Source organism: Schistocerca piceifrons, chromosome 1, assembly GCF_021461385.2.
Source record: "Schistocerca piceifrons isolate TAMUIC-IGC-003096 chromosome 1, iqSchPice1.1, whole genome shotgun sequence".
NCBI classification, from domain to species: Eukaryota; Metazoa; Arthropoda; class Insecta; order Orthoptera; family Acrididae; genus Schistocerca; species Schistocerca piceifrons.
The window spans coordinates 886,166,436-886,181,551 of NC_060138.1; the positions used below are offsets into that span (position 1 = coordinate 886,166,436).

Consider the following 15,116-nt stretch of genomic DNA (forward strand, 5'->3'; position numbering starts at 1 on the left):
CTCCATGCTGCCCTCCAATGCTAAATTTGTGATCCCTTGATGCCTCAGAACATGTCCCACCAATCGGTCCCTTCTTCTTGTCAAGTTGTGCCACAAACTCCTCTTCTCCCCAATTCTATTCAATACCTCCTCATTAGTTATGTGATCTACCCATCTAATCTTCAGCATTCTTCTGTAGCACCACATTTCGAAAGCTTCTATTCTCTTCTTGTCCAAACTAGTTATCGTCCATGTTTCACTTCCATACATGGCTACACTCCATACAAATACTTTCAGAAACGACTTCCTGACACTTAAAACTATACTCGATGTTAACAAATTCCTCTTCTTCAGAAATGCTTTCCTTGCCATTGTCAGTCTACTTTTTATATCCTCTCTACTTCGACCATCATCAGTTATTTTGCTCCCCAAATAGCAAAACTCCTTTGCTACTTTAAATGTCTCATTTCCTAATCCAATTCCCTCAGCATCACCCGACTTAATTCGACTACATTCCATTATCCTCGTTTTGCTTTTGTTGATGTTCATCTTATATCCTCCTATCAAGACACTGTCCAATCCGTTCAACTGCTCTTCCAAGTCTTTTGCTGTCTCTGACAGAATTACAATGTCATCGGCGAACCTCAACGTTAACAAATGTTAAAGCTGCAAATTTGATGCATAATGACAGTAAACTTATGAAAGGATTATGGACAGAAGTTTACAGCACACCAACCTCTCTCTTAAATCATATCAGAAGGTTTCTATAAACACAAACTCTTTACATCTGAAAGCAGCAAAACTCTATTACCTCCATAAGTTTCAGAAGATTATGTAACATTCATATAAACAAACAGTTCTATTCATTAATTCAATGATGAGGCGGAATTTCTTATAAATGGAAAGTGATCTTTTCTAGAATGTAAAATAATTTGTCAGTTTCTAGTGATCACATGGAATTTGATGTCTCTTGGGAAAAATTTCCACTTGTGAATCTGGTTGAACACGATATCCAAAGTAATTCCGGAGGAACTGAAAAATCTGGTGAATGTAACACAATAGAAGAGTAAACAGATGGAGTTTTTATGGATGACAATGCGTCATATCACAGGGCCACAACTTTTTTGGAATAGTTTTAAGAACATTCTGCACAATTCAAGTGAATGATTTGGCCACCCAGATTGCCTAACATGAATCGGACACTTATGAGATGTAACCGAGAGATCAGTTCATGCGCAAAATCCTGCACCGGCAATACTTTCAAAATTGTGGATGGCTATACAGGCAGCATGGCTCAATATTTCTGCAGGGGACTTCCAGCAACATGTTGAGTACATGTCACATTGAGCAGCTGCAGTACACCAGACAAAAGAAGGTCTTGCACAATATTAGGTGGTATCTCATGACTTTTGTCACCTCAGTGCAAAAATAAATCTCAGAATACAATGTGAAAATGTTAATCACTAATGCAAAGAAAGACACCATACTGTCGTCAGATTTTCCTGAATATGTTTGTTGTAGAAACCCTTGAAGAGTGCAGAAAAGTTCATTCAGTAGAATATGAGAATGCACTGCATTGAGACATGCTCAGTAACCTCAGTTGACAGCATGCTATAAACAAATGAAATCAAATAAATATAGTCATGGAATATGATAATATTTTTCCTTCCTTAGTATGATGTGAGATACTGACTGCAACTGTAACTGTAGGTACTCTACAGTTCATTGATCAAGATAAGTTGCAAAATATTGAAGTAGAAATACAAACAAACTGAGATCTCACATTTTTGCACCAATTATGTACAACACAAAAAAGTTACTTACTTTTATGTGCTGCGTCATTGATAGGTACACAAACGAAAGGTACAGAGCTCCGCCTACTGACGAGGGGGGAAGGGACCAAACTGCGAGGTCATCGGTCTCTTGTTCCATGTAAAATAATTACACAGGGGAAAGAAGAAAAGAAAGGAGACATACAGCACAGTAACATCCAACACTACTATGGTCAAAACAGAAAACCTCAGGGAGGAGCAAGAAACAGGCAGAAGGGGTAAAAACAAGAGAGGAGATGACCGTGGCTGGCCGACCATAAGAATAAAAAGGAAAAGCCAGCCAATCTGCGACAAATTAAAACATCCAGCCTAAAATCATTGGAGTGGAGAACACAATAGAACAAAGGACACACTCAAAAACTTATATAGAATGATAAAACCCACCATCACGTATAAAAAGTAAGACTAAATTAGCTGATGAGGCATTGTTAGCTAATACTAATGGCAATGAGTCCTGTAACTGAACAGTCCTTTGCAGGGCAGCCAAAGGAGGGCAGCTCACAAAGATATGGGCCACTGTCAGCTGGGCGCACCACCAAAACTTAGATGGGTCATCACGGCGTAGGAGGTAGCTGTGTGTCACCCAAGTGTGGCCAATGCGGAGACGGCACAGAACCACAGATTCCCTGCGAGAGGCCCGCATGGAGGACTGCCACACATTCGTAGTCTCCTTAATGACACGCAGTTTATTGTGCATGCTAAGGTTATGACATTTCGTCTCTCAAAGCCGTAAAACCTTGCGGCATAGTTATTTGTATACATTCCCTTTAAAGGTGAAGTAGTAATGGGTTAAGATGAAGTTGGTTAGGTGTACGAGGAATGAAGTGGAAGGTTTGGAATCTGCAGGATGTTGGGAGAGTTAGCTTTCAATCGCAGCAAGGTCATGGGCATGAAAGATGTTGGTATACAGGGAGGCTGTATCAGCAGTGACGAATTGGGATCGAAGAAGTAATGGTATGGGTATGGTGGGCAGCCGACACAGGAAGTTGTTGGTCTCTTTAATATGGGAGGCTAGGTTTTGGACTGTTGGTTCGAGATGTTGATCATAACGGCTGAGATTCTTTAGGTGGGGGCACTGTGACCAGCCACAACAGGGTGCCCAGGATTGTTAGGTTAGTAGATTTTCGGGAGCATGTAGAAGGTGAGTGCGAGGGCTGTTGTTGGGCTGAGTAGTGAGATGAATTCAGGGGAGAGGTTCTGGGAAGGGCCTAGGAGTTTCAACAAGGATTGGAGGTTATGTTGGACTTCTCGGATTTTGTCACTTTGACAGAGCTTGTATGTCGAGCTGTTGTACAACTGGAAGAGGCCCTCTGCCAGGCAGTCACTCCAGTTCATCACAACAGTGGTGGAACCTTTGTCTGCCGGGAGCTAACAATCCTAGGTACCCCACTGCGGCCAGTTACAGTGCCCCCACCAAAAGAATCTTGGCCCTTGTTGATCAACATTTCCAACCAATTATCCAAAATGTAGCCTCCCACATTAAATATACCAACAACTTTCTGTGTCGGTTGCCCACCACACCCCCACCCTTACCTCCCGGATTCCTACTTGTCGCTATTGATGCAATCTCCCTGTACACCAACATCCCTTATGCCCATGACCTTGCTGCGATTGAACACTAGCTCTCCCAACGTCCTACAGATTCCGGACCGACCATTTCATTCCTTGTACACCTAACCAACTACACGCTAACACGTAACTACTTCACCTTTGAAGGGAATGTATACAAGCAAATTCATGGCAGAGCCATGGGCATCCGCATGACACCCACCTATGCCAATCTCTTCACGGGTCATCTAGTGGAAACAATCCTAGCTTCCCAAAACTCCAAACCCCTGGTCTGTCAACTAGAATGAATGGCCACTGCCAAACAGTTGGCAAAAAGAAGGCAGACCACCCAGTGGCGCAACACACAGCAGAGCACAATGTGTGAGATTTAAATTCAATGGCTGGTTCACATCCCATGCCATATGGATCCTCCCCACCACTAGCAGCTTTTCTCTGAGTTGCACAGATGGGATCTATCCTCACAGCACATTGTTTGTGGGATCTACCCTTCCAGCACATTGTTTGCTCCCGTAACCCCTTCCTGGCCTAAAACTAAGGTAACTCGTGCTGCCTGCCCCCCCCCCCCCCCCCCTCCCTCCCACCCATAGTTTGTGTGTGTGTGTGTGTGTGTGTGGGAGGGGGGGGGGGGGGGCGTGCGCACGCGCGGACATTTTTTTCCTACTGGCTTGAAAAGGGAAACGCATTCCAAAAGCCAGCAAAGCTCTGTACCTGTGTACCTATCGATGACGCAGCATTTCTGCCTTTCAGTGAGTTGTCTCCTTTATTCTTAAATAATTCATAACTCTCAACTAGAACTTTCTGTACATTATTACTTACTTTTATGATGATTAATTTTTCTTGTGCACCTCTTGTTTCTGTTCTTCAACACAACCTTTTGACTATGATAATTTATTTTATCTGTTCTTACAATACTGCCAACTGCACTTTGTTGTTGCTCCTGAGATGAAGATATGACGTGACTGTTGAGTGCCGTAAAATCATCAGTTTGTTCTTTAAGATATCTTCCTCTTACAGTATGAGAATAATGATGATTGTTGTATCTGTGAAGATGAGAATCACTTCGAGTATGGATAGTATGGTGGTTGCCAGTTTGTATCACTGAATCAAATGCCTGTAGGGACTTCTGTTCAGGCAATGGACTGTGATCAGCTGTAATAATTTCTGTTGCTTGAGAACACTGACTAACAGGATCATAACTGCCCAGATTAATTTGGCCTGGATTCGTTCTCAATATTGGTGTATTCTGTGCCTGTAAATTCCTATGTTGAGTTGAGAGGTTCCCATTTGGTGTGGGAAGTGCCGCATTGGTTCGATTGTATTGAATTCTAACTGATTCTTCCACATTATTCAAATATTTCACAGAAAGTCGCATAGAGCGCCGAGGCCTTGTATTCTGTGCTTCCACACTGTTTGTTTTGTCTCTTTTACAGTAATCTGGAGCGTCACATGTGCCTCCATAATCCAAACTGTCAGGAATGAAGTCATATCTCTTTGGAGACAGGAATGATCCTTTCTTTGGAGTGATTAGTTCATCCTGTGTCTTTTCTTTTCCCAAGGAAATGAAAGGGAAGGGCAATGGTGTGCTGCAAAGCATCTGCCTACCATTTTCCCTAAAATCAACATTTGGCAGAATGTCTTTAGTAACTAGACTGTTTCTTTTACAAGGAGAAACATTGTGTTTCTCCCTCCCAAATATACGCAGAGAGCGCCTTGGCTGGGCTTTTATATCTTCTTGACCTACTGTGGCTGATGTGTTGTGTTCAAAATCCTGAAAATTTAAAACAGATTAATACTAAAATATAATGTATCCAATAAAACAGCAATTTCTATTATATATTTAATAATAGCAACACACAACTAAGCTTGAACATATTCCACAACTCCCTGCTGCCATCTAGGTGGATTAACCTTACTCACTTTACCTCTCTCTCACTCTCTCTCTCTCATCTAGCTGTCCACTCTGAAAATAGCAAAGACAAAAAAGTGTGCTTGTGACAGCAGTGGCCTATAGCTCTAATTTCATCTACAAATTATAACAGAATTTTCTCAATTTTTTTTAAGTTATGGGTCTCATACTGGAACAAATGCAGGAACTTTACAAATTTCATGCATAAATTGAAAGCCACACAAAAATTAAGTAACACAGAATTCCATAACAAATAATTTTATTGCTTTGATATCTTTAATAGTATTTATTATTTCAGCTTAAATACTATTCTTCGACTAATTCACAATATACTGATGTTTTTATTACTCTACTTATACAGAGCAAGTGTATGAAATATATCCATTTTTTATTGTAGCATTTTCACATAAACACACTCAAATACATTAGCATAAACTCTCCCACTTGGCAACTTTTCTTTTATAGGAATCCCCTTTTTTCTAATAAACATAAAACCTTTAGGAAAGGCAGCATTGCAGAGCATTGAAACAGTTGCACTTGACATCATACAAAATACACTCATTTTCATACATACTACGTACATGCAACAGTATTCCATGACCTGAAAATACTTATGCTCAGGGTATGGGATAATTTTGTAGAGTCTCTAACAAACAATTTTCTTACCTTCTCTTGATTAACACCAACAGTGAATTTTTTTTCATCCATCCAATTTGCTAGCTTTGTAGAACAGAATGAATCAAGCACAGTCAACAGGTTATGTATTTTGAGTTAGTGTGTAACTGAAGCTAAATTATGTAACTCACACACAACTGTGCTCACCTTAACACTGTAAAACTAAACAAGTATACAATATTTCTATCCAAATTACAGTTGTTGAAGATTTGCACAGAATAATCAATGAAAGAAACAAAGGACACTTACGTACATTCAGGTGAATGGTTCACAACCATTGCCATAACAATGAGTACTCTGCAGTATTAATGTACTGGGTGATCAAAAAGTCAGTATAAATTTGAAAGCTGAATAAATCACGGAACAATGTAGATAGAGAAGTACAAATTGACACAAATCCTCGGAATGACATGGGGTTTTATTAGAACAAAAAAAATACAAAAGTTCAAAAAATGTCAGACAGATGGCGCTTCATCTGATCAGAACAGCAATAATTAACATAACAAAGTAAGACAAAGCAAAGATGATGTTCTTTACAGGAAAAGCTCAATATGTCCACCATCATTCCTCAACAATAGCTGTAGTCGAGGAATAATGTTGTGAACAGTACTGTAAAGCTTGTCCGGAGTTATGGTGAGGCATTGGCTTCGGATGTTGTCTTTCAGCATCCCTAGAAATGTCGGTCGATCACAATACACTTGCGACTTCAGATAACCCAGAAGCCAATAATCGCACGGACTGAGGTCTGGGGACCTGGGAGGCCAAGCATGACGAAAGTGGTGGCTGAGCACACGATCGTCACCAAACGACGCACGCAAGACATCTTTCACACGTCTAGCAATATGGGGTGGAGCGCCATCCTGCATAAACATCGTACGTTCCAGCAGGTGTTTATCAGCCAGGCTGGGGATGATGTGATTCTGTAACATATCGGCGTACCTCTCACCCGTCAGGGTAGCAGTTACAAAACCAGAATCACGCATTTCCTCGAAGAAAAAAGGCCCAATAACGGTAGATGTGGTAAATCCAATACATACCGTGACTTTCTCGTCGGGCAATGGAGTTTCCGTGACAGTTCTAGGATTTTTGGTAGCCCAAATTCTGCAGTCGTGGGCGTTGACAGACCCTCAGAGCGTGAAATGAGGTTCGGCGGTCCACAACACGTTACTCAACCCATCGTCATCTTCCGCCATCTTTTGAAACATCCACACCGCAAATGTCCTCCGCTTCACTAAATCGCCAGGTAACAGTTCATGATGCCAATGGATTTTGAACACATAGTATTGGAGAGTACGCCTCAGTGCCAACCAAACAGTAGTGTCTGGAATGCTGGTGCACCGTGCGACTGCACGAGCGCTGATATCCCCATGCATAGACTAACCCACTACAGTCTCCATTTCTTCCTGAACTGTCTCAACAGCATTACGCCTTGTGCTCGGTCGGCCACTACGGGGTCTATCGTCTAAACAACCCGTGGCTTCGAACTTCGAAATCATTCTCGCCACAGCTGCATTTGTTAACAGACCTTTAGCCATTCGAATCCCATTCATATGGCAATAGTATCGTGTTGCTGAACTAGCACATTCCCCATTCTGATAATACAGCTTCACTAAAAGCGCCTTTTCAGGTAACGTTAGCATGCTGCGACTGCTGGCACATCTGATTCTCTCTGTCATTACTGCTCCGTTTATACACGATTGTCATGCGCAGTCACTGATGTTTTGCTGTCCAGCGCCATGACAGACATTTTGTGAACTCCCCCCCCCCCTCCCCCCCAATAAAACCCCATGTCATTCCAAGCACGTGTGTCAATTTTTACCTCTCTATCTACATTATTGCATGGTTTATTAAGTTTTCAAATTTATACTGACTTTTTGATCACCCGGAATATAGCAGTTGTCAACAAATGGGGAAGTAACACAAAAGCACTAGTTGTTATACACATGTTGTTGTTGTGGTCTTCAGTCCTGAGACTGGTTTGATGCAGCTCTCCATTCTACTCTATTCTGTGCAAGCTTCTTCATCTCCCAGTACCTACTGCAACCTACATCCTTCTGAATCTGCTTAGTGTACTCATCTCTTGGTCTCCCTCTACGATTTTTACCCCCCATGCTGCCCTCCAATGCTAAATTTGTGATCCCTTGATGCCTCAAAACATGTCCTACCAACCGATCCCTTCTTCTTGTCAAGTTATGACGCAAACTCCTCTTCTCCCCAATTCTATTCAGTACCTCCTCATTAGTTATGTGATCTACCCACCTTATCTTCAGCATTCTTCTGTAGCACCACATTTCGAAAGCTTCTATTCTCTTCTTGTCCAAACTAGTTATCGTCCATGTTTCACTTCCATACATGGCCTACACTCCATACAAATACTTTCAGAAACGACTTCCTGACGCTTAAATCTATACTCGATGTTAACAAATTTCTCTTCTTCAGAAACAATTTCCTTGCCATTGCCAGTCTACATTTTATATCCTCTCTACTTCGACCATCATCAGTTATTTTACTCCCTAAATAGCAAAACTCCTTTACTACTTTAAGTGTCTCATTTCCTAATCTAATTCCCTCAGCATCACCTGATTTAATTTGACTACATTCCATTATCCTCGTTTTGCTTTTGTTGATGTTCATCTTATATCCTCCTTTCAAGACACTATCCATTCCGTTCAACTGCTCTTCCAAGTCCTTTGCTGTCTCTGACAGAATTACAATGTCATCGGCGAACCTCAAAGTTCTTACTTCTTCTCCATGAATTTTAATACCTACTCCGAACTTTTCTTTTGTTTCCTTTACTGCTTGCTCAATATACAGATTGAATAACATCGGGGAGAGGCTACAACCCTGTCTCACTCCTTTCCCAACCACTGCTTCCTTTTCATGCCCCTCGACTCTTATAACTGCCATCTGATTTCTGTACAAATTGTAAATAGCCTTTCGCTCCCTGTATCTTATACCTGCCACCTTCAGAATTTGAAAGAGAGTATTCCAGTCAACATTGTCAAAAGCTTTCTCTAAGTCTACAAATCCTAGAAATGTAGGTTTGCCTTTCCTTAATCTTTCTTCTAAGATAAGTCGTAAGGTTAGTATTGCCTCACGTGTTCCAACATTTCTACGGGATCCAAACTGATCTTCCCCTAGGTCCGGTTCTACCAGTTTTTCCATTCGTCTGTAAAGAATTCGTGTTAGTATTTTGCAGCTGTGACTTATTAAACTGATAGTGTGGCAATTTTCACATCTGTCAACATCTGCTTTCTTTGGGATTGGAATTATTATATTCTTCTTGAAGTCGGAGGGTATTTCGCCTGTCTCATACATCTTGCTCACCAGATGGTAGAGTTTTGTCATGACTGGCTCTCCCAAGGCCATCAGTAGTTCTAATGGAATGTTGTCTATTCCCGGGGCCTTGTTTCGCCTCAGGTCTTTCAGTGCTCTGTCAAACTCTTCACGCAGTATTTTATCTCCCATTTCGTCTTCATCTATATCCTCTTCCATTTCCATAATATTGTCCTCAAGTACATCGCCCTTGTATAAACCCTCTATATACTCCTTCCACCTTTCTGCTTTCCCTTCTTTGCTTTGAACTGGGTTGCCATCTGAGCTCTTGATATTCATACAAGTGTTTCTCTTATCTCCAAAGGTCTCTTTAATTTTTCTGTAGGCAGTATCTATCTTACCCCTAGTGAGACAAGCCTCTACATCCTTACATTTGTCCTCTAGCCATCCCTGCTTAGCCATTTTGCACTTCCTGTCGATCTCATTTTTGAGATGTTTGTATTCCTTTTTGCCTGCTTCATTTACTGCATTTTTATATTTTCTCCTTTCATCAATTATATTCAATATTTCTTCTGTTATCCAAGGATTTCTATTAGCCCTCGCCTTTTTACCTACTTGATCGTCTGCTGCCTTCACTACTTCATCTCTCAGAGCTACCCATTCTTCTTCTACCGTATTTCTATCCCCCATTCCTGTCAATTGTTCCCTTATGCTCTCCCTGAAACTCTCTACAACCTGTGGTTCTTTCAGTTTATCCAGGTCCCATCTCCTTAGATTCCCACCTTTTTGCAGTTTCTTCAGTTTCAATCTGCAGTTCATAACCAATATATTGTGGTCAGAATCCGTATCTGCCCCTGGAAATGTCTTACAATTTAAAACCTGGTTCCTAAATCTCTGTCTTACCATTATATAATCTATCTGATACCTTTCAGTATCTCCAGGATTCTTCCATGTATACAACCTTCTTTTATGATTCTTGAACCAAGTGTTAGCTATGAATAAGTTATGCTCTGTGCAAAATTCTACCAGGCGGCTTCCTCTTTCATTTCTTCCCCCCAATCCATATTCACCTACTATGTTTCCTTCTCTCCCTTTTCCTACTGACGAATTCCAGTCACCCATGACTATTAAATTTTCATCTCCCTTCACTACCTGAATAATTTCTTTTATTTCATCATACATTTCATCAATTTCTTCGTCATCTGCAGAGCTAGTTGGCATATAAACTTGTACTACTGTAGTAGGCATGAGCTTTGTGTCTATCTTGGGCACAATAATGCGTTCGCTATGCTGTTTGTAGTAGCTAACCCGCACTCCTATTTTTTTATTCATTATTAAACCTACTCCTGCATTACCCCTATTTGATTTTGTATTTATAACCCTGTAATCACCTGACCAAAAGTCTTGTTCCTCCTGCCACCGAACTTCACTAATTCCCACTACATCTAACTTTAACCTATCCATTTCCCTTTTTAAATTTTCTAACCTACCTGCCCGATTAAGGGATCTGGCATTCCACACTCCGATCCGTAGAACGCCAGTTTTCTTTCTCCTGATAACGACGTCCTCTTGAGTAGTCCCCGCCTGGAGATCTGAATGGGGGACTATTTTACCTCCGGAATATTTTACCCAAGAGGACGCCATCATCATTTAATCATACAGTAAAGCTGCATGTCCTTGGGAAAAATTACGGCTGTAGTTTCCCCTTGCTTTCAGCCGTTTGCAGCACCAGCACAGCAAGGCCGTTTTGGTTAATGTTACAAGGCCAGATCAGTCAATCATCCAGACTGTTGCCCCTGCAACTACTGAAAAGGCTGTTGCCCCTCTTCAGGAACCACATGTTTGTCTGGTCTCTCAACAGATACCCCTCCATTGTGGTTGCACCTACGGTACGGCCATCTGTATCGCTGAGGCACGCAAGCCTCTCCACCAACGGCAAGGTCCATGGTTCATGGGGGGGTTTATACACATATGGTAATGGAATTCCTGGTAAAATGCAAATAGTTTATGTGCAAATATAACAACTAACTGAATAGAAGAGTCATTGCGTCATTTACAGGCATACTCATACCCAATGCTTTGAAGCATGTTTCATACCTATGTAGAAGAAGCCAATGTGAGAGCTGAACAATACATCAATCTGGCACATCCTACTCCAGTCCATCCAGTCCAGTCCATCCAAGGCTTACCCTATTTCATCACAGGTAGTACCATCTGTCATATATGAGGTGTGTTTCAAGCTCTGTACAACATTTTATCTGCGCTTGATCCCATGAAGCATCTGTCCACCCAAAGGAATGGCACCTGCCAAACTGTGGCTAACAGCAGAGTTTACACCTAGAGTAGAACACCCTGCTGAGCACAAGAAGCTCAATATCAATGGCTACTTCACAAACTCAGCCCATCTGGATTTTTCATCTCAATACCTGATTCTCTGAACTATGTAGATGAGGGTTGTCTAACCAATACACCCTTCAATGTCTTAATCTCCTAGACTCAATCTTTGCTAGGCCCTTGCTCCCACACATCCCCACCCTGCTCCAGGACCCTAACACCATGCATCCTGCTCTCCACCTCCTTCTCCTTTCACGTACCCCATCTAACAAAATCCCTCATGTAAATAAAACTAGTCAGAACTGTAGCCCTGGCACAGTGTATTTAGATAGCACAGTGCTGCCATACAGGCGCGCGAGCGTGTGTGTGTGTGTGTGTGTGTGTGTGTGTGTGTGTGTGTGTGTGTGTGTGTTTGAGAGAGAGAGAGAGAGAGAGAGAGAGAGAGAGAGAGAGAGAGAGAGAGCTGTAGCTTGAGAATTCACCTGAAAGCTAGCAAACTTTTCTGTCAGCTGTCAGTTAGACTGTCAGCAAGAGTGCATCGCTAGTTCCTGCTACTACTAAGGCAAGTACACCGTTTGCTTCCTACGTATTTTTACGAGCTTCAAACAGGAGCGACTTATTTTCAGTTAGCTGTGTAGTTACTAGTTTATTTTTGTAATTTCTTGGGTGTTTGAGTGCTTACTAGGCACAACCTTTTATTTCAAAAACAGTGTAGTGTACAGTACAGCCGTTGCTATTGACCATTGTATTGACTCTCGTATCGTGCAGGCTTTTGTTTTTTTGGTTAGAACAGCTCAGTGTCAGTTAGACTGTCAGCGAGAGCGCACTGCTAGTTCCTGCTACTACTAAGGCGAGTACACCGTTCACTTGTTACATATTTTTACAAGCTTCAAACAGGAGGAGTGCAGTAATGAATAGGAACTGTGATTGTTGTGTACAGATGCGAGTTCAGCTGGCAACCCTTCACTCACAGCTTGAGGCTGCGTTAGCTTCCGTCACACAGCTTGAGGCTGCTGTCAATGGACGTCACTGCGGGGAATCGGATGCGGGGATGCGAGGGATGTCGAGCACGTCTCACGTGTCTTCCGATTGGTCCACTGCTGTGACCTCCCCGGGTACTGCCTGCACTGAGGTTGACCCCTCACCCGTGGTCGAGTGAGAGATCATTCCAAAGGCTGGCAGGCAGTGAAAAACTTTCCATGGGGCCGATCGTAGGGCCTCCCCGGTTCGTTTGACGAACAGGTTTCGGGCGTTATCTGTGGCTGACGATGTCTCTGAACTGGATGCAGTCGTCCACCCCATTCCAGAGGAAGCTTCTCAGCCCGCAAGTTCTGGGCATTCACAGAGGGTGGGTCTGCTGGTAGTTGGGAGCTCCAACGTTAAGCGCGTAATGGGGTCCCTTAGGAACATGGCTGCCAAGGTGGGGAAGGAAGCAAGTGTGCACTCTGTGTGCATTCCAGGTGGAGTCATTCCAGATGTGAAATGGGTGCTTCCGGATGCCCTGAAGAGTACAGGGTGCAGCCAACTGCTGGAGGTGGCTCACGTCGGTACCAATGACGTGTGTCGCTTTGGATTGGAGCAGATTCTGTCTGGTTTTGGGCGGCTAGCGGAAATGGTAAAGACTGCAAGTCTTGCTTCTGAGATTACGGCGGAGCTCACGATCTGCAGCATCGTCGATAGAACCAACTGTGGTCCTTTGGTGCAGAGCCAAGAGGAGGGTCTGAATCAGAGGCTCAGGCGGTTCTGTGACCGCGTAGGCTGCAGATTCCTTGACTTTGTAGTGTTTCCTTTATCCACGGGGCTCTGCTGTGAAAAATATAAAATCTGATTGATATCTTGAATTATGGTGGTTTCAGTTACGGATAAGGCGGACTTCGTATTATTGATTGAGATCGTGCTGTAATTTGACCGTGCATGGCAGACCGGGTTGGCAACACTACAAAAAGCGACTGTACGGAAATAGCATCAGAAACTAATTGAAATTTACCTTATAATCTTGTTAGATACGCAGTATTAATTACAATATAGTCTTCATGGCTGTCCTCCTAATTTCTCTTGGAGGACGACCCGTCTTTCACTTTTCTCCGTCTGTTGAAAACTTCTTCAAGTTGTCACTGTCATGATCAATTTACAAATTTGGCGATAACCACCTCTAATCACTATTGAAACAACCTAGCTTTGTAATATAATTTTAATTTCCATCCAAAAGCACATTCAACACATCGCCGAAAAAATACACGTCTTTCGTATGAAGACAAGAGAGAGAGTGTGTTCAATTAGTTGTTAAAAACAAAAAACCTACACAAAAGTAAAAAGACGAACAAAATTATTTATAAAAATCGGTCGGTGGCGCAGCGCTCTTCTGCGTACGCGATCATAAATTATATCTGTGTATTGGCGGAGGCACGGTAGTCAAAGTACCATTACAACTTGCGCAATCAGGTGGTGGGTTTCTGGGTCCACTACACACAGGAGGCAGCTACATGGGTAGCGGCAGCTGCGTGGAAGGGACTGGGCGGTTTTTTAGGTTAGAGGGTCTCAGGGAACCACAGAAAGGACGTCTGTCAGAAAGTGGGCAGGTAAAGCACAGTAAGGTAGTTGTAGAAATGATTGGTATTGTAGTTGTAAATCGTCATAGCTGTGTTGGGAAAGAAACAGAGCTCCAAGCCCTAATAGAAAGCACTGAAGCTCAAATAGTTGTAGGTACAGAGAGCTGGCTAAAGCCAGAAATAAGTTCAGCCAAAATTTTTTCAAAGATCTAAGAGTGTTCAGAAATGATAGATTAAATACAGTTGTTGGTGGAGTATCTATTGCTGTCAGAGGTAGTTTGCCTAGTAGCGAAATTGAAGTAGATAGTTCATGTGAAATAGTAGGAGTATAGGTTATACCTGACAACCAGACTTAACTATTAATTGGATCGTTTTACCGACCCCCCGACTCAGGAGATATTTTTGCTGAACAATTCAAAGAAAACTTGAGTCTCATTTCAAATAAGTACCCCGCTCATACAATTATAGTTGGTGGTGACTTCAATCTAGCCTCGATATGCCGGAAAAATTATACGTTTAAAGCCGGTGGCAAGCATAAAACATCAGCTGAAATTGTACTGAATGCTTTCTCAGAAAATTATTTTGAACAATTAGTTCATGAGCCGACTCGAAGCTTAAATGGTTGTGAAAGCATACTTGACCTTTTAGCAACAAATAATCCTGGACAAATAGTGATTGTTGTGATGAATACAGGGATTAGCGACCACAAGGCAGTTGCTGCTAGGCTGAATACCATAACACCTACAACCATCAAAAAGAAACACAAAGTATATCTATTTAAAAAAGCTGATAAAAATGCTCTTAACGCCTTTTTAAGAGACAGTCTTCACTCCTTCCGATCTGGTCATGTAAGTGTAGAAAAGTTGTGGAATGTTTTCAAAGAGATAGTGTCAACAGCAATAGAGAGATATATATACCACATAAATCAATAAGTGATGGTACTGATCCCCCATGGTACACAAAACGGATCAGATTAATCCCCAAGAATGGCAAAGT

The 15,116-nt window shown here is 42.1% G+C and overlaps 1 protein-coding gene across 5 annotated transcripts in view; it reads right to left on the reverse strand.

Annotated features, from left to right (window-relative positions):
• LOC124716797 (kinesin-like protein KIF22) overlaps nucleotides 1-15,116 on the reverse strand; it is a 331,625-nt gene that overhangs the window by 34,498 nt on the left and 282,011 nt on the right. For all 5 annotated transcript variants that reach the window (XM_047243381.1, XM_047243349.1, XM_047243365.1 and 2 more), the window contains one exon: nucleotides 4,197-5,148. In XM_047243381.1, coding sequence (XP_047099337.1) covers nucleotides 4,197-5,148 — 952 coding nt within the window. The remainder of the gene's footprint in view (nucleotides 1-4,196; nucleotides 5,149-15,116) is intronic.